Below are 23,763 nucleotides of genomic sequence, written 5' to 3' on the forward strand. Positions count from 1 at the left end.
CACTTCTCCTGGATCGGCATGATCAGACTCGACTGGACATGCCCAAGAACAGTGTCCTAGGCCCAATCCAAATCAAACCCGACCCAGATCCAAGAGCACTCCAAACATCAGCTTCCATCAAGACCATCGCAGCCGACCCTCAGCGCCTCCACCGAGCTACCAACAGTTGACGATCGAGACTGAACCCCACTAGCCTACGTCGCCGTCGTCGACGAAGCAACCCAACTCAGATCTGCAGCCCCCCCACATCTTACATAACCAACCCCTGGAATAGCTCGCCAAAAACACGATTGAGGATCCGATCTGACATCAGATCACCAGAGAACCTCAATACTTTCAGCTACCCGCCCAGACGAGCCCAATCTGAAACAAGAGGACACCAGATCGGGGCACACAACCCCAAAAAGTAACCTCTTCACCAGCGCTGCACTCAGATCTCCGATCTTCCCGGCCGAAGACGGATCTTCAAACTAAAACTCTCACAATCCTCCTAGCCAATTAGACACCAACCCGAAATGGAAGACCAAAGCCGGAGCCAACAAAAGCAGCTGCATCCCGACCGAAACTCTCTCCCGATCGAGACGCATCGGCAGGGGATTTAGATCCATATATGGTGATCAATCCTTGTTTCAGACTCAAGCATCTTCTTTCTCATCCACCCCTAACAACAATTCTAATTTGTTCAATCACATAATCTAAAAATTCACGCTACCTATCGGCTAGGCAATCCTACAAATTATACCAGTGCCAAAGCATTTGAAACAAGATCGAAATAAAATAATGTCCTCGTGCAAACCAGATCACTTTTGGTATTAGAAGGTTGAAAAGACATAGTTTTGTCACATTCAAGGTATAGTAATCTTTCTATAACAGTATTAGTTTAAGGTCATATAAACAGCATATATATGTTTCATGCAAAGCATCAAATCCAATCAGCAGCTCAGCTCAACAGTGGCTGCTGCTTGTATGAAAATCCATTAGCATGAAGGACTAGCCATCAATATGTGTAAACAAGCTTAACACATTAATTTAGTTGGTTAACCATACGAGACTCCAAAATAACTTCACTTATTAATCTAGATTAATCTATTCAATTATTTTCAAATATGATTGAACGTCATCAGAACCAGACACCAGCAAACATAGAAGTAACAGAAGCCACATTCAATTTGCAAGAATTGCTACAACCAGTCGCATCATCAAATGAGTTCATACGATCCGACAATTCATCAAAATAATGTAAAACTAGAAAATTACTAAAAATTATTGAAAGCTCTGGTAGTGATCTCAATTAATCCCCATTGCCCTCTTTCTTGCTCTCATCCTTGTTTTCATCAGTGGGTTTCTCATCCCCAAGCCTTCACATCTTCATGGTAACTGATTTCAAAGTAGGACTTTGGGCTGCGTCTCATCGTATTCATATACGATCTTCATCTTCTTCTCCCCATTCTCCTTTGATCCTCCTCCTTCTCCCTGTCATCTCCCTCAGCAGCCTTCTTCTTTTCTTCGCTTCCAAGCCTCTTTAGCTCCTTCAAATCATCTTTGTGGTAGATGATTTGAAAGGAGGACTTGGGCTCCTCCTCACCATACTCGTACACAATCTTCATTTGATTGAGTTGCCTCAATTGCTCTTCATTTTAATCTGCAAATTTAGGAAGGTTAGGGTTTAGGGCTTCACAAAACCAATAGCAAAACGATTGGTAGCCTTACTAATTATCAACAAAGGACTTAAAGCAACACAAAGCATTTGGTACATATCATAAACAAAGTACCAAAACCAAATTCAGCATGACCAGCAAGTGTTAGGGTTTACTTCAGGGCTTAATGGTCTTAGTTCAGATGCATAGATCATGTAGCTAACACAGCAAAATCTCCTCAAATTTTATTAGAACTATTCTGACTGTGCCTAGAGACTAGATAATCTAGTTACAAGTGTCATTTCACGTTTATTAGAAAACAAAAACTATCATGGGAATCTACTTCTCATGTTATGTAAAATTGTAAATAAGAGCCATTGAATCAAGCCACTTCATTCAGAAATTGGTTAAAAATATAGAGAGATCTCCTGCTACTTCTATACAATTTTACAGTTTTCTTAGTTTCATCAAGTAAAACATAGAAGCTTCCACCAGTGTGGAAAATTTCAGCAAAAGAGTTCAGTCGAATCAAGAATTGGTGTTATAATAAAACAATATATCAGTGGTTGGGGTGATCATTGATCAACATTGACAGTCCCTTATCATTGACAATCCAACATCACTGACTTCTATAACTAAAAGATTTCATTAATCAGCAACCATAATACCGAAACCAAAAGCAAAACGATTCTTAGCCTAAGTCTATAACTACTGACCGAGCATATACTATATATCACTATTCATCTCTGTCCCCGCATACAATACTTGTAAACTAACAAGAAATCATTTAAAATAGTCTTCACAAGCAGTGACTGAAAGGTTTATAGCATCACGGTATTATGGAAAACCAGATCTCAATCAACAGAATGAAAACAAATTACCTGAAAAGCCTTCAAATACCGATCTCATTAAATTCTTCAATGGTACTGGACTGATCCTTTATTTCCATGGCTGAATTCCGACATCTTTATCCCTGATGCAAGAAAACATAAAGAAAAAGATTAAAACCAAGCTACAAATCAATCAAGTTATGAACAAACAGGGTGAGATACCAGAGAACAGAGACCCACCTGTGATGAAGAAGATAGAGAGTGAAAATGCCCAACTGAAAAGGAAGAGAGTGAAAATGAAGTAGACAAATGGCTTGGTGGCGCCTTCAACTGAGCTAGGGTTGGGAGCTCTGCCTTTGTATTTATACTGGCACCACTATGCTCGACTTATCCCAACAACTGCCCCTTGGGCTTTGTTTAAGCCCAAGTTGCTATTTCACCCTGTTGAAAACAGCGGGAGTTAAAAGCTTCAAAACCTATCTTGTTCCACACAAACATGATATACTTGCCTAATGATTCTGCTTGTGTTTGCAGGCAGTCAAGCGCTACGTTATGTTGTTCCAATTGCATATATGTCTTTCCACGTCAAATTTGGGTTTGCAGATCTCCCTTTCAGCTGAAGCATAAAGATACAGAAAGGATAGAGATGGTGACTCGACTTCCTTCCGTTAGCTAGGCGCCAATGACTCAAATTCTTCTACTTGCGCCTGAATGTGAAGATCCCGAGCAGAGGCCTAATCAGCTGTGAGGATAGGCATGTTCCGATCCCTTTAATTATTAGACGAAACAAATCAGTAGAGAAGTAATTATGACCTTCTAATGTCTTGAAACTCAAGTCTTGTGGATTGATGTTTAACCTCCCAACAAGTTATGTTGTGATGTGGTTAATATTTGTGTTCCAGTTGATTAGTGTATGTGTATGATTGCTTGTTTGATCTAAAGAACAATTTCCCAGCGTCAATTTCAAAACTGATTGCTTGTTCAAAGAATGTAAAATCACAAAATGCGTCTTTTACATTTTCATTACATAGTCACCCCAGTATTTTGAAGTGACTATGTAATGAAAATGTAAAAAGAATGGTGAGTTAAGAACCCAGCAATTGCCACTAATATAGCAATGTATGCAAAATGAAACAGTCCCAAAACAGAATTTGTCCTACTTCTCAACCTCAGCATCTAATAACATTGCAAGAAATCACATATATTGTTTCATTGCATTCAACAAACATGAATTTATCGCTAGCTAGTCCAAAATATCATACAAATGTCAATTGTCTCATCCATGTTCAAGTATCGTATGTAAATATCAAGTACATTTCCATAAAAATGTCTCAAAAGCTAGCAATCAATACAGATCAGTTTGCATCATTAATCTAAGGAAGAGATAAAGTAGGTACAATGTCTCGAACTCTAGATCGTAAGGTACTTGTGTGCAGCTCCTAGCATTCATGACCCTTAGCATCTCTGTACTGTCACAAACTGAGAAGAAAAAGCAAAGATCTGATCAGTTGAAAGATCGCTCTTACCTTAGCATCTAATGAGAAGAAAGTTATGCACTTAAAAACAAATCAAAACATAAAACCACTCTATGTAGGCTGCCCAAACATGAGAGCCTTCCCACGAGTTTTAATAATCATCCTGCTGGATGATTAAGATTAACAGAGAAATCAACAGCAAATAGAGAGAACGTACAATTTCTAAATCATATCCAGCACTAGAAGGCATTAAAACCTCAAAACAAGGGTAAATACTAATAATTAACCTGTAGCCAATGATTCAAATGTTTTAGTTCTGAGAATCACTTGGCTGACCCGGATGTAGAACTAACACCATATGAACTGTTGATTTTTCATTTAATGAAGGAATCCAAAATCATACCATGAGGTAATACTATCAACTGTTTCAACCCTCAGCATCTTATTTCTGATCCACCTCTAACAACAATTCTACTTTGTTCATTCACATAATCTAATAATATACGCTACCTATAGGCAATCCTACAAATTATCTTATAATCTAATAAAATGTACCTTCTCTTTCTTTCTTATCTCTAAGTATGTACATAAAACATTTGCACTATGTAAAACAATCAGGATTTTCACATTGATTCTAGCAAGAGCCCGTTAGTGACAGTACCTTTGCTTCTGAGATAAAATAGCATTCAATGCCTTCAGATGAAGAGGGGTGAAAACCGAAAACAAATGGATCTTGTGCCTTGTTCTTTCTTTACTCGAAAGAACAACCGAAAATAAATCTTCTGGTAGAACAAGCTCCATATCTTGGGACCTGAAGTAGAAGAATAACCAAGAAGTTGTGGTCAATGGTATATCGCAAAGTATTGCCTTTAATTTAATTTTTTTTTTTTATTTTGGAAAAAAAGTATTGCATTTAATTATAACATGAGAGCAAGCAGACTGAACTCCTTACAATCTTTATCATAGCAGAGCATCAAGATTTTACATGGAATCTGTTCAAAGTGGTCTTATTGCAATGTAACCTTCCGAACACTTGTTACAGTAATACCGGTAGACTTCAACTTTTGCAGAGCCATCTTTCTGATAGGTATCTGTAAATAAAACAACTGATATTACCAATGCAAGGATAACTAACTACAGTCGCTGAAATTTAGAAATCCGAAACTTTATTTATTTTTGCAAAAAAAACCTTCTTGTCCTGAAGTCTTTCAGTAGTTTGAGATATTAGTTTCGGAGAAAAGTATCTCACGTTAGACATGGGCAAGATCACAGGAAACAATTACTACTGTATCATCAAAATCTCGTAATCGACCTTCAAGGGAAGCTACACAAATGAATTATAAATCAGATTCTGTATTAATAATACAGGAGATTAGGAAAAAGAAAGAAAACTTGTTCTGTGATTCTTCCCCAGATGGATTGGTGACATAGCAAGCTCTAGCGCATTGTAGAGCACTAACTCTAACTTCCACAGACTTACCTTAAAATCTTTTTAGATACTCTTTGAAGAGGTCCTCATATTTTCGTGATATATGGTATTCAGGCAGTGTAAAGAGTTTTCCAATCAGCTTAACAGCTCTTATTCGGACACCGACTTGATCAATCTACAAGATAATCAGAGTCAAGAGATTTATAAGCATCCCTTTGAAAGCACAGAACCAAAAAGCTATAATTAATTTTCCAGAGATTATAAATAAGGACCAAAGATGTTAGGGTGAAAGGACAAAAGCAAAACTAAATGAACCGAGATGGACAGAGAAATAAAAAACAAAGACAAGAGGACAAACCAGCAACTCTTGAGTTAAATTAGGGATGACAGCAAAAAGCATCTGAGGAGCACATTCAAAACTTCTGAAAATGATTTCATGGTAAAATTCCTTGAGCTCACTCCCCATGGCATCTCTGTCTAAAAACCAAGATGTCAAAAAGGCACAAACTAAGGGTTCCAGCTTTTCTACGCATGTTTGGATCACAGAAACTGCACTCTGAGAAGAAGTAGAGGCTGTATCCTGCATAACATACAACAGTATCATATTTTACTTGTTTCCTGTATTTACATCTTTATCAATAAATCCATCATATTAAATGTTCACTTTCCAGATGTTGCCACAAAACAAGAGTATATATCATATATTTGAGTGTTTGACCGTAGAATACTATATGGGACATTATACGAGTACTGACAACTAGATTTTGATAACACAAGCTATCAAACATATACCATAACAATTTTGAGCTGCCAATAAGTTTATCATGGAAACAAGCGTCACTAAAACTCACCGTTCCCTCCTTCACAATATTACGGAGAATCACATCCAGAAGCTTCCTCATTTAGTATCTCAGCCATTATAGACAAAATATCATTGATCAAAGACTGCTGATGATTCTCTCTACATGGAAAGAAATTGCAGGTCATAACCTGATGCACGCGTTACTTGGTAAACATGAAAACAAAGAATTGCTTCAACCACTTACTTTGCAGGACAAGAATGCCAGTAAAAGTAACAATTACGCACCTCACAACAGAGAAGAAAGTATTGAACATGTCGAGAACAACATCACTACAGTCAATTCTTGTGTCCAAGGTTAAGCTGTGGGAGCGACTACTTTGATCATTTAGAGCGGTTGCACCAACAACCCGCTTCAACCCAAATGATAACAATTTAGAACAACTACTTCAAAGAGGGACTACTTTGATAACCCAATTCAATTACAGTCGATTCAAAGAATGTTGTGTGCTGAGGTTAAAATATTAGATGGCCATTGACACTTGAAGACTTCTCACAGGCCTAAACCTCTGAACATAAGTAAAGCCATAAGTGCACGAGAAATAAAATTTAAAAGAGGAAAACGAAGCATATTATATTATCAAAAATCCTAGAGACCATCACACAAAGTCCTATCAAGATCATCATATTACAAAATTCACATTTCAAATGACAAGACAATAACTAGAACTAAGCAGATTTCCTCCTTCTCCAGTTTCTTCTTTCTTCTTCACTCCTCATCGAGGACTGCAAAAGAAAACCCCAAAAGTTAACCATAACCATTAAAGGAAACATGACTCTAAAATTAACCACAAAAATCAGTTGATACCTTTCAAGGTTCGAGTTCCTTCAATAGTTTGAGCAGCTCATCAATCTTGTTTTCGAGGTATGCTTGGCTTAGTATCTCATTGACTGAGGGAGATAACCTGCCCACGAGAGAAGCAAGCTCTTCGGTACCCGCACCCGAAGCCTCCTCTTCCTTCACCCAACCCGAGCTACAGAAACAGACGACAAGCCCGGCGAACAGCAGTGCAACGTATCCTCCGGCGAGATCCGGAGTGGTGGTTTGGACAGTCGGTAGATCTCTGTCCAGAGTTTGTTTGACAAACTCTCTCCGGACGAGATCCGGAGGGATGTTGAGAGACGGGTGGAGCTTGATGGCAAGGACATACCTCTCCTTGCCGTCCCCTCGGAGCACCGCCGCCGCCGGCCTCCTGGCGAGGTTGGCAAAAACAGGGGCTGCAGCGGCCCTAAGTTTGTGAAAGATGGAAGCCATGAAAAACCCTAAACGAAGAAAAGCAGCGACTCTATCAGTTCGTCTCTCTCTGTGTACTGATGGAGAAGCGAGAAGACAAGAGAGTGAGAGTGAGAGTTTTCCTGTGTATGAAACACTTGAATTACTTAAAAACTGGACTTTCCGGAACGGGTCTCTTTGATGACGTGTCACAATCGTGACCCTTAGATACCCTCTACAGAAGAGAAATGGTGAAACATGTTTGACACATCTTCAAGTAACATACCCTCTACAGACCAGTCCTCCTTGGGTTTGCAAAGATCATTTCCAACATATAAAGCATCTAATTCCAAAATGAGATTAAATGTGCGGTAACCCGACTGTGAAAGCACTTGTAGTCTCGAGTTTTAACTCCAAATCGTAATTAAAACCCTTTGAAACAGCTAGCAAAAGATCCTCATTTTCATTTCGTAATACTGCACTCATTCCTCTTATACCATGCTCATCATCCAAAGCAGCATCCACATTTAATTTAAGAAAAGGAAAGTTGGGTCTAACCTGTGGGAACAGATCGTTGTTGAATCTGCGTATGTAAGGACACCCACTTCACCACTGAACCCTGGATCCGATAAAAGAGAACTGAAGCGGGGGTGAAGTTGTTCTCAAATCATTCTTCATTGCGTGCTTGCCATATTCGACGACAAACCATCAATATGTAAACCAATTCAGATTTTGAGAGAACATAAATAGCAAATATGAACAACTCTAGAAGAGAAGCATGTTTCCACCCTCCAACAAGAGTTCAAAAAGAAGTGAGCAGCCAAACCTCCTTTGCCTTTGAGCAAGACAACAAGGCATGAATAGTTGTTTCATCATTCATTTTGCAAAGGGAACACATGGAGGAGGGAAGTAAGTATCTTCTATGTAACTTAAAGCCAGTAGGCAAGATATCGTGAATTGCAGGCCAAACAAATGCTTTGGTTGCAGCGGAGCTTTCAAGCACCAAATATACTTCCAAACTGGACCCTCTTGCAAAGTCGAACAACCTTCTCTTCCTTCATCTCGTAATCTACAAATTTGTGCCAACTGATATCCACTTTTAACAGTATAAACTCCTGTAACAACAATGAAACCTAACAACAATGTAACACCTCCTGCATTGAATCTTGTTGTGCTAACTAGTGAAGAATTTGATAGTCTCGTGTGATGTAAATTGTGACACGAATAGGCTTACATTTGAATGAATGTTTGCTTTAACAAAACTAATTATGAATGTCAAAATTAAAGCCTCAACACTTCACTCTTCAATCACTTTATACTTGCTTGTATCTTATTAGATCTCACTCTCGCTGCTGTGGATATTGAGACCCCAAGTCCTCAAATATCAGCGAATGGAGTTACTTGTCTAATGATTTTAGGCGGGAGTTTCTTGTGCATAGTATTGATCTCTCTATTAATTAAACCTCTTGATGCGTTTGCAGTGTGTATTTCTGCTCAAGTTGGATGGGAAATCCTTTCAGATTTTCTCTACTCCAAGATAAAGCAAAGGTTCTATATGTTCTAATCACACAAGAAACGTACATTATGCACCTTATCTTGGAAGAAGACAAGATAACCAAGAATTGGATCAGATTAGATGTCAAAAACAAGGTCGTTGAGCAAACTGAAGATATATACTAACAGGATCCCCCTCGGAACGAGTCTATTACCAGCTGAGCTCTCAGAATAGCTTATCGAAGATTTCTTAAAATGATATTGATAAAATTAAACGATGTATGATTTGTGGTATATGAACTAAGAAATCAAAAAAGCAGAGGTGTCATAGATGCATATCACATACGCCTCTTACATTTCAGAAACCAACATCTCATATTCTCATTGATCACTGCCCAACTCTTGACATGATCTGAGTTTTCTCGAATGTTTTTTCTTATCTGTCATGAACAAGATGTTTTATTTTCTAGGATTAAATAGGACATTCCATACAGGTTTTAGCTACAATTAATTTGAGTATTTGACTTTCAAAATTGCTTGGTTACACCGAATCAGTCACTAAAATACCATTCTGAACTGATAGCCATGGAATGTAGGTACTTATCAGAATATATGCAACACACACATACAGAGACCACCATGGTACAGTGAACACTAATATAGCCAACTAGTGAAAGTGAACCAAATCGATCACTGAGCAAACTTATACTGCTAACATATTGAACGAATTGGTTAAACTCAGATATGTTCTTAGATATACAACTATATCGATTATGACATACCCCCAACTGCTATTGGAATTGCTAACCAATGTATGATTTGTGTGGTTTACACTAATGTATCTGTTGGAGAAACTCGAGTTATGACCTTCTGGGAATAAGGTGGCAAATGTCTTGAAACTCAATCCTGTGGATTGATGTTTAAAACAATACATGTTTTGATGTGTATGCTATGTTTGATCTAAAGAACATGATTAGTGTATGTGTATGCTATGTTTGATCTAAAGAACAGGATCCGAGCGTCAATTTCAAAACTGATTGCTTGTTCAAAGAATATAAAATCACAAAACGTGTCTTTCATAAGCAATCCACTGACCCCAAATATTTGGGAGTGACTATATAATGAAAATGTAAAAGGAATGGTGGGTTAAGAACCCAGCAAATTGTCACTAATATAGCAAAACTGAAAATCTACAACTCAATGTATGCAAAATGAAATATTCCCAAAACAGAATCTGGCCTACTTCTCCTAATAATATCCTAATAAATCACATATTGTTTCATTGCATTCAAGAAACATGAATCTATCGCTAGCTAGTCCAAAATATCATATAAATGTCAATTGTCTCATCCATATTCAAGTATCGTATGTAAATATCAAACACATTTCCATAAAAATGTCTCAAAAGCTAGCAATCGATATAAATCAATTTGCATAATTAATCTATCGCTAGCTAGTCCCCTTCTTGCTCTGGTTCTTCTCCTCACCTTTCTCATTCAATCTTCCTCCCTTCTCCTTCTCTTATTCATCTCCATCAGCCTCCTTCTTTTTCTCCTCATTCCCATTGCCTCCTCTCCCTTCTCCTCCTCCTCATCTCCATCAGTCTCCTCCTTCTCCTCACCTCCTAGCCTCTTTAGCTCCTTCAGATCACCTCCTAGCCTCATTAGATCAATTTGCATAATTAATCTATAGCTAGCTAGTCCCCTTCCTTTGTGCTCTGTTTCTTCTCCTCACCTCCTTTCTCATTCAATCCTCCTCCCTTCTCCTACTTCTCCTCATTCCCATTGCCTCCTCCTTCTCATCTCCATCAGCCTCCTTCTTCTCCTCACTTCCTAGCATCTTTAGCTCCTCCATATCACCTTTGAGAACTTTGGCTCCGCCTCATCGTACTCATATACGATCTTCAGCTAGTTGAGCTCTTTGGTTTGCTCTTCATTCAATCTGCAAATTAGCATGTGTTTTGTTTAGGGCTCAGTAAAGAAAATGGACCAAATATCTATCAGCATTTACAAATTTCTGAATTTGGCTTCATAAAACTTGTAACTTTAATTTTTACAGGTTATAGGTTGTAGTTCACACGCATAAATTGTGTAGATAACAAACCGAAATCATCGGATTGGTAAAGACAAGACACTAAATCTCCCAGCATTTACAAATTTCTGAACTTGGCTTTATAAAACTTGTAACTTTGAGTTGTACAGGACAAAAGTCGTAGCTCTCACACAGAAATCATATAGCTAACCAAGTGGATTGGTAAACGAAAGAGAACAAATCTATGACCATTGAAGAATTTGTGAATCTGACTTCATAAATGAAACATGTAACTCAAAGTTTTAGAGACACGCAGAAAGCATGTGGCTACACATGGAAACTATGCAGATTGGTAATTCTATGAGCTTTTTAAGAATTTCTGAATTTGGCATTTTAAAAACTTGAAACTTGGAGTTGTAGACAACAGATGTTTGAGCTCTAACGAGAGCCACAAGTCTATAACTACTGACCAAGCATACTATATATCACCGAACAGAGGAGCTCCCAGATCTGGGGAGAGGAGAGGGGGAGGTAAACCAGGGAGTTGGGTTTGGGTTTTTTCAGGAGAGAAAAGGAGAAAACGCGCCTTTGGACTTGGAGCTTCCTTCAAGCAAAGACTGAAAAGATTATAGCAACACACAGAATTATGGAAAAACAGGTTTCAATCTACCTGCCTTCAAATACCGATCTCATTAAATTCTTCAATGGTACTGAACTGTTCCTTTATTTCCATGGCTGAATTCCGACATCCTTATCCTGATGCAAGAAAACATAAAGAAAAAGATTAAAACCAAGCTACAAATCAATCATGTTATGAATAAAAAGGATGAGATCCCAAAGAACAGAGACCCACATGTGATGAAGAATCTAGAGAGTGAAACTGCCCAACTGAGAAATGGAGAGAGTGAAAATGCCCAACTGAGAAGGAAGAGAGTGAAAATGAAGTAGACAAAGGGCTTAGTGGCGCCTTCAACTAAGTTAGGGTTGGGAGCTCTGCCTTTGTATTTATACTGGCACCACTGTGCTCGACTTATCCCAACAACTGCCCCTTGGGCTTTGTTTAAGCCCAAGCTGCTATTTCACCATGTTGAAAATGGTTTCTCCTTACGGCTCACCTTGTTGGTCAATGTTCTAAACGGTGAAAGTTAAAAGCTTCAAAACCTATCTTGTTCCACACAAACATGATATCAGTGGAGATATGCTTGCCTAATGATTCAACTTCTGTTTGCAGGCAGTCGAGCACTCCGTATGTTGTTCCAATTGCATATATGTCTTTCCACGTCAAATTTGGGTTTGCAGATCTCCCTTTCAGCTGAAGCATAAAGATACAGAGAGGAAAGAGATGGAGATGCATCTTCAAAAGCACACATATATAAATAGTACAAAATCTTCATATATATGCATGCCTGCCTGCATTACCTTATATATATATATATATATATATATATATATATATTTTCTCAGGTGTGAATGTCCACATTTATTCTTACGGTGCGGATTTCTACTTTACACTCACTTTTCAATCGAATTTTCACATCTCCACCGTCTAGTATTTAAATACTAATGTATAGATCATCTCTGCAAAATTTCAGCTAATTTGGTTATCATTAAGGCACTCAAACTCGATTAAACCAATGGATGAACGTAATTATGTCGAACTTGAACCGTTCATGTTTATAACACAGAAACACAGGTTTGGGTGACACAAATTTGAGGTGTCAGAGATGCATACAAACTATATCATCACATACGCCTCTGACATTTTGGTTGAAGAAACCACATCTCATTGATCACAGCCCAACTCTAGACACGCATTATCCGAGTTTTCTCTGAAATTAAAATAGTTTATCCAGCTAATATGTTTTCTTCTCTGTCATGAACCAAGGTCATTAACTTTCTAAGAGTAAATGGGACAGCCTATATAGTTTGGCTATGTAACTACAATTAGCTAGGGGTTCAAAATTTACTGCAACTCAGGAAGTGGCTATTTGTAGTTTGAGTGGCAGTTCCAGGGTTGCAGTAAATTCTATGTCTCAGTTTAGCCTAATTAGGGGTTGAACTAACTACGTCTCCTCGATCAGACAGTCCGACTTGAGCCTTTTCTAGTTTGAGTTTAAATTTTCACTGCCAGAGACAGAGCCCTTTCAACTCTATCCATCAGTGGCTCTATATTTCTCATCTCAACCATGTCCTCCCTCACCCTCTCGAACTCTACATCTCTCTTTCTTCTAAGAGATTGATTCAATCTGAGAAGTGCATTGATGTACTTATACTTTGTGTTGTAGCAAGCCCATTTACCAACCTTGCAGCACTCTAGAACCAACTCCGCACCATTCTTCATTTCTACCGTAACTTTTGAGTTCCCCCTTGGAGTGCCGCTTGACATCATTGCTCTTCGGTTTTCCTGAGTCGCTGAGTGACAATATGAGATCCTCAAGGAGGGGTTTAAATATGGTTGCACACTGCTCCTTTATTAGTTTAATACTGGAACCCAGGCTCAAATATGCTGATTCTAATGCAGCACACAATTCCTCCGTGCCTTCCTCTTCCATTTGATCATGCACAGTTAGCGCTGTCTCTGTATTTCTTAACAACAACAAGGCCTCGGACAAACCTTCCTGCTTCTCTAACATCTCTGAAAGTTCCTCTCCTCCAAGCTGCGATAACTTCTCTGCTATGGCAGATTGTCTCCTATCCATTTCAGCAACCAGTTTCCCCCACTCACAAGTTTCCTTTGTCATCAGAAAATCTAATTGTTGGTTGAAGTATATGTCCAACTGAACAAGCTGATCAGTGTAATGACATCTGCCACAGTAATACTTCCATATCTGAACGTTGGTGAACTTTCCCACTATCTCTATGCCCCTGTGGATTTTTTCATCCAGATCTGCACCTTCTTTATTCACGAGGTCCTCAAGTCCCTTGCATTCTCCTTTGATCCATGGTTGGAGAGGGTCTAGCGTGGACTTGAAATTTCCGATGAGGGATTCGAAGCCGGTGCAACTCTGCATTGCTTCTTCAACTCTCTTGAACAGAAACTCAAACAATGGCTGGATTTCCGCCTCTTTGATCGATGCCACCGTCATATCACAACACGGGAATTAATTGGATGTGTTAACTCTAAAAGCTTGAATATCGGGATTCTTTGATTCTGAAAGACCAAGGGCTGTCAAGATTTATTGAGACTTAATTTTCTATTGTGTTATTGATATGGCGCCCCTATATATAGTATAGGAGAGTCATAGAGATAGAGAATTAAGCAGAGAGATCTCAAATCTGAATTAGGAAAAATATGCAATTCTCCCTCTGGAGACAGGAAAACCATTTATACTCTTTCCTACTCCATAGAGGAAATGTGTCCCACCAATAATGCGTAAGAGGAAAAAAGAGGGAGAACGATATGTGAAAAAAAATTGTTTTTCTGGTTGGCCATCTGTATATTCAGTTTTGTGCCAACTGATATCCACTTTTAACAGTAAACTCCATGTTTTGTATAATGCCAGCATAATCTATCAGGAATATGGTTTAATGGCAGAGGAATGGAGAGAATTGCCGCAACTTCCTGTGGCCAAAAGTTATGATGTAGAAGCTCAAAATTCCAATAACTATCTACTGTTATCAAATCTGATACTAGAGAACTGGAGAGCATGTTAGGTGGGGAATGAATACGGAAGGTATATGGAAAAGGAATCCAGGCATCCCGAAAGATGAAGATAGACTGGTCATCCCCCACTCTCCAACGCAAACCAGAAACAAAGAGCTCCCTCCCCAAAAGCAAAGACCTCCATATCAATGAACTGGACCTCCCAACAGGTGCATCTAGAACCCATGAAGAAGGAAAATATCGCCCTTTCTACACCTTGGAAACTAACAGGTTAGGAAGAGAAAACAATCTCCAACATTGTTCAGCCAAAGGATGTCAACACTGTTTAGGTTTTAAAATGTTCAAGCAAGGACTAAACTTATACAAAACATAGAACATACTGGAATTGAAACTTGCTCCAGTTTAAAAAAAAAAATTCATAAAACCAGATTTTTCAGAGACCAAACTAATCTCCCATGCCATCCATGGGCCATTCAAAGTCCACAATTCTGTAGTTTGCAGAATGGAGGCTTAGCTGTTGAGTATGGCATGTAGATTTTCTAACACAAAAAGCAGCTGAAAAGGCATTCATTTCCACCCCTGAAATAACCATAACACCTAAATCCCAAATAACATTCCCCAATGGAAAGTGTCTTGATTCCATTGGCATCAACGTATACTCACAACCCCAAGTCATAAACAAGGTGGATGGATGGATTAGGACAGTGAGTGCAAATTCCAGTGTAATTACACTAATCAATGACAATCTTTGCAGGGTAACAAGGAAATAAACAATCACGGGGCTAGATAACCAACCAATAAGCAGACCAGAAGGGCAACAAGCAACAATTGAAGATATATGAATAAACCATGTCAGTACATTTACAATTTCAGGATGATACCCAGTACATAAAGTCAATTCATAATGCTAACTAGATGATGATGAAACTTCAGTGCTGCAATATAAAAGAAACTTTTCATTTTATATCGGGAGCCACCTGCTTATACACTCCTAAAAGTCAGTCCTAATAGAGTATTCACAAGGCATTAGGCAACAACTTCAGAAATATAAACATGCTATGAAATGGAATTATACCTACCATTGTCACCTTGATTCTTGATATTGATCAAGCTGTCCCAGAAACTCCAGCTTGCTCCAGCACTCCCACATTGCTTACGATCTCACTCACCGCCCTCTCCATTTTCCTCACCCAATCCAAAGACTCGGTCGCATTCTTGGCCATCTGCCATCTCAGAATACACACCTCTCTCTGCAGACACTGATTCAGCCCCGACAGCCCGACAATACACTCATACTTCTTCTTGCTGAATCCCTCCCACTTCTTACCAACCTGGCCACTCCTCCTCACCACCTCCAACCCCTTCTCCATCTCCACTCGTAAACTCCTCACCTCCTCCTTAGGCCGTCCCAACACCCTGTTATGCGCCGCCATCTCCTCCAAAAACGGCTGCACCGAGTACAATGTCATCTCAATATCCAAAACCAGTGCCACAATCATCCACGGCGCCTCCCTCTTCTCCCGCGCCTCCCTCACAGCCTCAAACAGCCTCTGAAACACAACCAACGCCGCCTCTTCCTCCTCATCATTTCCCCTCTCCTCCTCCGCCGCCGTCTCTGTCCTCACCGGCACCGTCTCGGCCTCCATCACCTTCTTATAAGCATCAAACATCCTCCCAACCATCCCATCCATCAGTTCCCTCACTTCCCTGCTCTGCTGCCTCACAACCCTAACCTCCTCCCCCCAAGTCGCCTCCATCAGACTCCTCAAGTGCCTATCCAAATCCAGAAGCTTCTTCGCGTAACTGTCCAGCCAGAAATAGCTACAAGATCGGAGCCTGGAGACCTTCGCCACTAGCTTCGCCCCCTTCTGCAATTCGACGACGGCGGACTCGATCTGGTAGTCTTGGTTGTACATAATCCGGCGGCCTTCTTGGACCGGCTGGATGACTCGATTTTTGAACGAATTGAGCGTGGAGTGGAGAAAGCCCAGGATGGCTTTGAGCTTGGTGTTCTTCTGCATCGCTTGAGTGACTTGATCGCAGAGCTCTTGGAAGACCGGAGCGAGCGACGCCGCTCCGATTGTCGCCACCGCCATGATGATGATTCAGAAACCTTAGCCTTGTTGATTTGGAAACCCTAGTTTTTTCTTCTGTTTGTATTTGGGAGAGTTCGCGATTTCACAATTTGGGGAAGAACCGAAGAAGATAGTACTCTGTTCTGAACCCGGCTCAATCTTCTTTTCTCTATTTATATGCGGAAATTGAAAGTGACTAGACTAGAGCCTATCTTTTAAATCAAGAAATTTTCCAATCAACAGAAAAAATCAGAAAAAAATCAGAAAATTGCACGTATAAGGTTGGTTTAAAGGAGAAACATTTAAATTGAGGAGATAACAAAAATAAATCTGAGGTGTGTGTGTTATTTATCTGAGGATTACAAAATAATTTTTAGGTAGGTAAAAAGAAAAACATTATAATGTATTCTTATTCTTATCAACATTAAATCAAGACACATATTATAATTTTTTTAAACAATAAGATATTTTTTGATGCGTTGTCTAGATAAGATTTTTTTCACTCTATCTATAATTTTCGCAAGACCCTAGTTGTAAATTTCATGTTTAATAAAATTGTTCATGTAGACCCAACGCATACATACATAAAAATCTATCTTTGTCATTGAACTCTTAGAAGATTGATGACAATACTCAAGCTAATGGGAACTCTCACCGCACATAAAATAGAGTAGAAGATACATATACTATACGATTCATTACTAAATATAACCATCATTAGAAAGTTCAATGTGGTCTAGTGTTGCATCATTATCCAATTTTCGGGTACAATAAGGGAATTCAGTTGAAACTTTGAAGCTCATAAGTTTGATCAAACCATTATAATTGAGCGAAACAAACAAATGTATGATGAATACTAAAAACCAACAAAATCCAATCATCACTGACCAAACTGATATTGCAAAATCAACACAACTAGAGTTTTAACTTTTTAGAGTAACACCATGACTGATCCACTACCAAGTCCCAATGACACCTTGATCACATTAGACCAGCAAAACGAGTTTGATTCTGCTCCGCACCAGTAATGCATTTGAATTCATCACTAGCCATCTCCACGGTCTCCACCATCCTCCTGAAAGCCAAGGCCTTCCTCTTATCAGTTACACCTTCCTCATCGCATTCTTTGCCATCAGCACTACTCTCGGTTTGGTTCTGCACCAGGTAACTGTCTTTGAGTTCCTTGAAAGCCGTACTCAACCGGAAATGCAATTCATTCCTCGCCTTCCTTGCCTCCACCCATCTCGTTATACATAATAGTCTTCTGAGAGAATGATTCAGTCCGAGTAGGTTGTTGATGCACTCATACTTTCTCTTACTGTAGCCACCCCACACACCAAACTCGGAGCTCTTGCGAACAAACTCTACCCCCTTCACCATCTTTGCTTTGAAAATTCTTAGTTCCTCGTCTTGTCCATCAAATGCTTCTGCCTTATCTTCCATGAAGGGTTTCAACAATGAGAGTGTGTCAAAAATATCATTAAGTAGCAATTTAAACATCACAGGTGTCTTCTTCTTGTTCAACACTTCATGGACCTTGAAAGACAATGACTCAAACACCAACAGCGCCGGTTGTTCCATTCCTTCTTCCTCTTCATGATTTCTCTCCTCCGGAGCCATAGTTTCCGGCTCCAATGCCTTCTCAAAAGTATCTACAATTCTCTGAAGATTTTCATTCAAAAAGTTGTACACTACTCCGACGCTCATCGAGTTTTGCATATAGCCTTTGATGTCATTCACATCATCCAATTCCCTTACCCACAACGCCTCCAAGAGATATCGGAGGAAACTATCCAATTCGAGAAGTCGGAGGGTGTGATCATCCATGCAGAAATAGAGGTCCCAACGTCGGAGCTTGGAGAACTTAATAGTTATTAGCTTTTGGCCCTCCTGCACTATTACCATCAAACGTTCATCAGTTCGCTCCTCTCGCATAGTCTCTTCTTGTAGTTGTAGGTTTTCTTGCATAGGTTGGATGATTAGTTCTTTCACGGAGTTCAGGGTGCACTGCAAGTAACCCAAGAGCGTTTTGAACTTGCTATTCTTCTCCATCGATCGGCTAACTTGATCGCAGAGTTCTTGAAAGACTGGTCCAAGCGAATCCGCTCCGATTGTTGCCACCGCCATGATTATTAGGGCCAGACACAATGCTGAATTCAGAACCCTAGTTTTCTGTGTATCTTTTATATAGGAGCAATGACCATCTTGTTCTCCAAGACAGAATATCTACTCTAGATTGTTCTATTTTAGAAAAGGAAATCTACTCATTATTGTGAGTATACGTGATTTTCTTGCCTTTTATGCTCAAGTTTTTAGGTTAGATGGATTAACTGAGCATCCACCAAATTAACTCTGTATTTGAAATTAATGCCAATGGCTTGAATCTTCACTACATGTTTATGTTACATAGTGCTGGTAGAGTTTTCATAGATGCCCACTGCTAGATTCAGAAACGCAAAAAATATCAAATAGATTTCCTTGTTGCAGAGTAGAATAAAGTAGCAGCGTATATGAAACCAACGCAGAAGCTACAATGACTCGATTCAACCAATAAAACACCATTCAATTTTTTTTGTTTGAGGAAAAAAAAACCATTCAATTTGGGTGATATGGGTGTCGAAAATTTCCATGAACATTCTTATGTCGGGTGGAAGAACAAAAGTTTAGCCAACCTACCAGACCATGGGTTTTATAATGGGTGCAATTCTCAGATAGCTCAACCTTTTCTGCTATAACCAAAAATGTGTGCAACATGGCAGTTGTCACATTTAGATCTCTGATGCAGTGATTAGTGATGGATATGTAATAAGTCCAACTTCTCACTGGTCAACAGTGTTCAATATAAGTTTCAAACAGAGAACAATTGACATACTGATGTTTGCTTGAAATCGTGGATGATATTGTGTATAATGGACTAGTAGATTAACCTCACACAACCTTTGGGATCACTTATATTAATATCAGTATGAAGTGTAAACTAACAATGCAATTCCATATGTAAGAAACAGAAAAACAAAACTTAGTTTCCAAAAAGTGATGTCAAAATTGCCAAAACAGAAATCACAATAATAATATTTAGAAAATAGTTTGTCTGTAGAGGCTTATCTGGGCTTCCACCAATAGCTTGATACTCTGCCCGGATCTTCTGCTTCATAGAGTCTGATAGCTCTCTCTGCAATTCACATAGGTAATACTATTGAATTTTTATTCCTTTCTCCTTCATTTAAGACTTCCAACTATTACATGTGAGTTTGACAGGAATTGAAATAGCTTCATCTTTTATTATTAAAAGAGACGCCACAACAAAACATGACTCTTTTTCTAGTCCTGCAGAAAACCATAAATATTAAAGACCATGAAAAATTTGTACCAAAAAAAAAACTGTAGTTGTCTTTAATGCTCAATTTATAATTATTGACCAAAGAAATAAGGAGGTGAGAGTTCCATGTATACAACCTTGCCGGATGAGTATTTAGCTGCCACAAACTTTTCTGGTACAGGTTGTGCACCATCATCAATCACAATACCCTGATCAAATTTAAGAACAGTCTAAGGTGAATGGCCAAACCGAAAGTACATGAACATTTACATCTGTGCACAAATGAATTTTTGGGTGCCATTAGAAGTAGCAAAATGGCCAGAGCCATATAGGCCGACCCCAAAAGGAAACAAAGTTACAAAACAAAAATAAGTGTTTTAGGAAAAGTAGAATGGACATCTGTAGATAGAAAAAAGAAAAGAAAAAAAAATACAATTGAGCTATCTACCAACTATTAAGACTCATCCAAGGAGTAAAATATCGATGATCATGGAAATTTCGATGGTTTGAAAAAAGGAAATCTCGATGGATATATCGAGATAATATCGAATATCGATGGAAATTTTACCAAATTTTATCTAAAAGGTTGTATATTCGACCAAAAATAAAACTAAATATAAAATATCGGAAAGATATGAAAATTAATATCGGTAATTGTAAAAAGCGGAAATTTCGAGGAAATATCGAGGATATTTGGATATTTTACTCCTTCACTCATCCAATGAAACAGTGCTCAATATTAACAAGAAACTGTGCTCAAGCATACCAACAATGAAAATATTAAAAAATTTGCATATCACCGTGTCACTTTCCAGTGTTCATTTCTAACAAAAAAACCTATGTCGGAATTAAGTTCCCCTCGCTTAAGCATTAAAGTAGATGTGGCAGTCTGGTATTTAAACTAGCTGTACAAGTAGTTTATTCCTATAAATAGAAAACAATAGAGACAGATTATAGAAACTTGAAAGCTAGCAAACCTCTGGAGGATCAAACTTGGCTCCTAAGTTGCTGAGTTTAGCATGAGCTTCAGCATAGTCCTTGAAGAAGGCTTCTTGATCTTCAGCATATTTCTCAGCAAATACCTGAAAATTATGTTAAACTTCCATGTCATGGCATCTAAGAAATAAATGACTCGCACTTGCTTCTATTATTTCATACCTTGAATGATGCGTCTTCAAAAAGAGCAGCATCAGTTGGCAACACTAGTAGATCTTCATCCCTTTTTTCCTTGATATCCTGTACAGAACAACAATAAGCAAAACAAAAAAACAAGTACCGAGCAGCGTCAAATTAAGTGTATTTTCAGATTTCAAACCTTGAAGTATGAATTATCAAACTTCAACCATTGTGCTGTCCAAGATTGTCCTCCTGGTGCACCTGGCCCATCTTTCTGTTACGCAAAATAATGGTAGTTAACGTGCTAGTTGGAGTACTCAAACTACTGTTCTTATTATTAGTGTTCATCATAGCTGCTGCTTCTAAGGAATATCTTAAAGATATGGCCAACCCAATACATGATCCTAACTAGATAATCAACGTCTCAGCATAAATAGAGAGATATTTTCAACTAGGGATAGATCTTTCTGCACTATTTTAGAGTACAAATGAATGAAGGGTTCTTCAAATAAAATTATTTCATATGTTGGCTACATGGCTCAAGAATCAATGTTAACATTGTATCCAAATATTTATCAATTCTAAAAGCTCATAATTTGACTGTAAATGACTAAAATTCCACAACCTCAAACAACCCATTTGAATGGAAAATATCCAAGTCAAGCCACACTAATGTTATTCATTAATGAACATGATATGCTAATGCTAAATTCAATACCGTATACTTTGTCTCTGGCTTGCCCCAACCACTGCGTTCAGGTCTGGACCTCCCCAGAGTGTGTGCACCTGATAATGCAACTATTTCCTACACATCAAACAGCTATATGAGTATACACCATATGCACATTATGATGTCCAGAAAGCTGTAAAATAAACTTAAATTCACCTTGTCATTTAATCCCATTCTGTAGAAAACCTCACGCAGATGATCAGCCGGCGAAGAGGGGCCAGCATCTAAACAAACACAAGATAGATATTTCAAGAATGAGTTCAGAAAATGGATCGCCAACTAAATACAAATTCCACATATTTCTAGTTAGTGCATTTATATGTTTGCAAAATCTCCACGTTAACATAACACATATCTTACTAACCAGGAAGCCTTCCTTCTTCTGGACACTGCTCGGGTGCTGAAACATCAACTCTCCCATACTTCATAGGAATCTTTGGGCCCCCAGCATCCTGAAAGTTCCAATCCAATACGGCCACTTAAGTGAGTTAATAAACTCAAAAATGTTCTATATTAGATTGACATGATGCTATGAGCTGGAGCAAGAACTATTAGACTAACCTCTACAGCGCTAGCGCTAGCCAATTGGAACAAGTCGGCGTATGTGACACCAGAGTACTTGTCTTTGATAGGCTGAATAAGCTTCAAAGCATTCACAAGACCTAAAAATGCCAACTCAAATTAAAAATTCAACCAACATTTCACATTATTAAATTTCAATTTCATTCCAATTAGCTATTGCTAATCACCTGCATTAGCGGCGTGCTTAAGCTCAACCTCAAACCTCAAGCTCCCATTAGCTCCGCCTCTCTGCGGCCACTCCTCAATGTTCTTGTTGTAAGTTCCAGAATCGTGCCATCCCAGCCGAACCTGCCGCAGTAAAAAAAAAAAAACCAGTCAGTCAATCTCATACTTTCACCACGATCGTAAAAAAAAACATCAGTAACAAAAATTGACTAGCTTACCAGAATCGGATGGCAGAACTTAGTCCTGAGGATCTCCTTGATGTCCTCTTTGGCAAGCTTGAGCTGCTCGGGATCGGAAGCGGCGCATTTCGGAGCGGCGGCGGAGAAGCCGCGGCTGGAGGAGCAAGTCACCGGCGAGGCTTTGCGGCCGAGGAAGAGGAGAGAGATGTGCGGAGAGGAGCCTTGGCCTCGGCATTTGAGAGAGTATGGAGAAGAGCGAGACAGAGAGAGGGAGGCTCTGGCGGAGGGGAGGAGGCAGCGGGAAGCGGCGGCGCCGCCGAGAGCGACGGAGGCCATGGCTGGAGTTGAAGAAGAAGAAGAATGAGGAGAAGGAGAGTGGGAGAGTGTTGGGGTTGTTGGGAGTGAAAGAAGAGCGTGAAGGTGTGCCATTGTGGATCACACGAATCGCTGGGGCGTGGTCTCCTTTTGTTTTGGATGGGCTTTTACTGGACAGGTGGCCCAATTGGTGTGTAGGCTGGGTACACGCGCCCTTTTGGTTTCTGTTTCTTTGCGTCTCTTTGTCGACTTCAAGAGGCGCGGTGGCAAATATTCAACGTGTTGGCCATATAAATTTCGGAATGAATGAAAATAAATTCATTCTATTTTAAGAATCGACAGCTACCACAAATTGTCGAGTTAGTATATTTTCAGGTGTGGTTCTTCGATACTCGGTTTTATATCCCTACTGATGCTGATTAGAGTCAACTCTTACTGTGTTATTCCAATTCAGGTAGATAAAGTTGAATTACGACGGACAAGCATATAAAGGTGAAAACCAAATATGAACTAGGTTCAAAATGATGATCGACTTCCACCAAGAGCACCCATGCGTTTGTACTTGCATATTCTAGATAGCTTAATAAACACTTGAAGAATGATTCATGCTTACTCTTGTTCCATTTTCCCCTCGTTTTATGTTTCTCTAATTTGTTTTCAACCTCTTCATTCAGATTCAGCAAACACAACCTAAAAAGAGAAAAAAAATG

General features: G+C 39.1%; 3 protein-coding genes and 2 non-coding genes across 6 annotated transcripts; all 5 read right to left on the bottom strand.

The window, feature by feature from the left end:
- Positions 1–1,146: 1,146 nt before the first annotated feature.
- Positions 1,147–2,800, bottom strand: LOC101315301. Its single transcript, XR_184006.1, has 3 exons — positions 2,708–2,800; positions 2,519–2,610; positions 1,147–1,642 (listed from the first exon to the last, which is right to left on the bottom strand). It is a non-coding gene; the product is annotated as an uncharacterized LOC101315301 (transcript).
- A 2,579-nt stretch (positions 2,801–5,379) lies between these two features.
- LOC101313950 lies at positions 5,380–6,005 on the bottom strand. Its single transcript, XM_004290847.1, has 2 exons — positions 5,730–6,005; positions 5,380–5,546 (listed from the first exon to the last, which is right to left on the bottom strand). Exons 1-2 carry the CDS (start codon positions 5,973–5,975, stop codon positions 5,424–5,426), a joined length of 369 nt encoding a protein of 122 aa, XP_004290895.1. The 5' UTR covers positions 5,976–6,005; the 3' UTR covers positions 5,380–5,423.
- Positions 6,006–6,781: 776 nt separating this feature from the next.
- On the bottom strand, positions 6,782–7,551 carry LOC101314241. The gene is made up of 2 exons (XM_004290848.1): positions 7,039–7,551; positions 6,782–6,956 (listed from the first exon to the last, which is right to left on the bottom strand). Exon 1 carries the CDS (start codon positions 7,483–7,485, stop codon positions 7,042–7,044), a length of 444 nt encoding a protein of 147 aa, XP_004290896.1. The 5' UTR covers positions 7,486–7,551; the 3' UTR covers positions 6,782–6,956; positions 7,039–7,041.
- Positions 7,552–10,554: 3,003 nt separating this feature from the next.
- On the bottom strand, positions 10,555–11,939 carry LOC101315109. The gene is made up of 3 exons (XR_184005.1): positions 11,822–11,939; positions 11,639–11,724; positions 10,555–10,878 (listed from the first exon to the last, which is right to left on the bottom strand). It is a non-coding gene; the product is annotated as an uncharacterized LOC101315109 (transcript).
- Positions 11,940–19,571: 7,632 nt separating this feature from the next.
- LOC101311062 (L-ascorbate peroxidase T, chloroplastic-like) lies at positions 19,572–23,171 on the bottom strand. 2 transcript variants are annotated; one of them, XM_004290836.1, is made up of 11 exons: positions 22,778–23,171; positions 22,562–22,682; positions 22,374–22,474; positions 22,177–22,264; positions 21,969–22,036; positions 21,801–21,887; positions 21,282–21,356; positions 21,125–21,202; positions 20,944–21,048; positions 20,104–20,175; positions 19,572–19,819 (listed from the first exon to the last, which is right to left on the bottom strand). In XM_004290836.1, the coding sequence occupies exons 1-11, from the start codon at positions 23,165–23,167 to the stop codon at positions 19,667–19,669; spliced, it is 1,338 nt and encodes a 445-aa protein (XP_004290884.1). In that variant the 5' UTR covers positions 23,168–23,171; the 3' UTR covers positions 19,572–19,666. The 2 variants fall into 2 exon arrangements, with proteins under 2 accessions (XP_004290884.1, XP_004290885.1); XM_004290837.1 differs by having other exon boundaries at positions 19,573–19,974.
- Between the last annotated feature and the right edge of the window lie 592 nt (positions 23,172–23,763).

Source organism: Fragaria vesca, linkage group LG2 (assembly GCF_000184155.1).
Source record: "Fragaria vesca subsp. vesca linkage group LG2, FraVesHawaii_1.0, whole genome shotgun sequence".
NCBI classification, from domain to species: domain Eukaryota; kingdom Viridiplantae; phylum Streptophyta; class Magnoliopsida; order Rosales; family Rosaceae; genus Fragaria; species Fragaria vesca.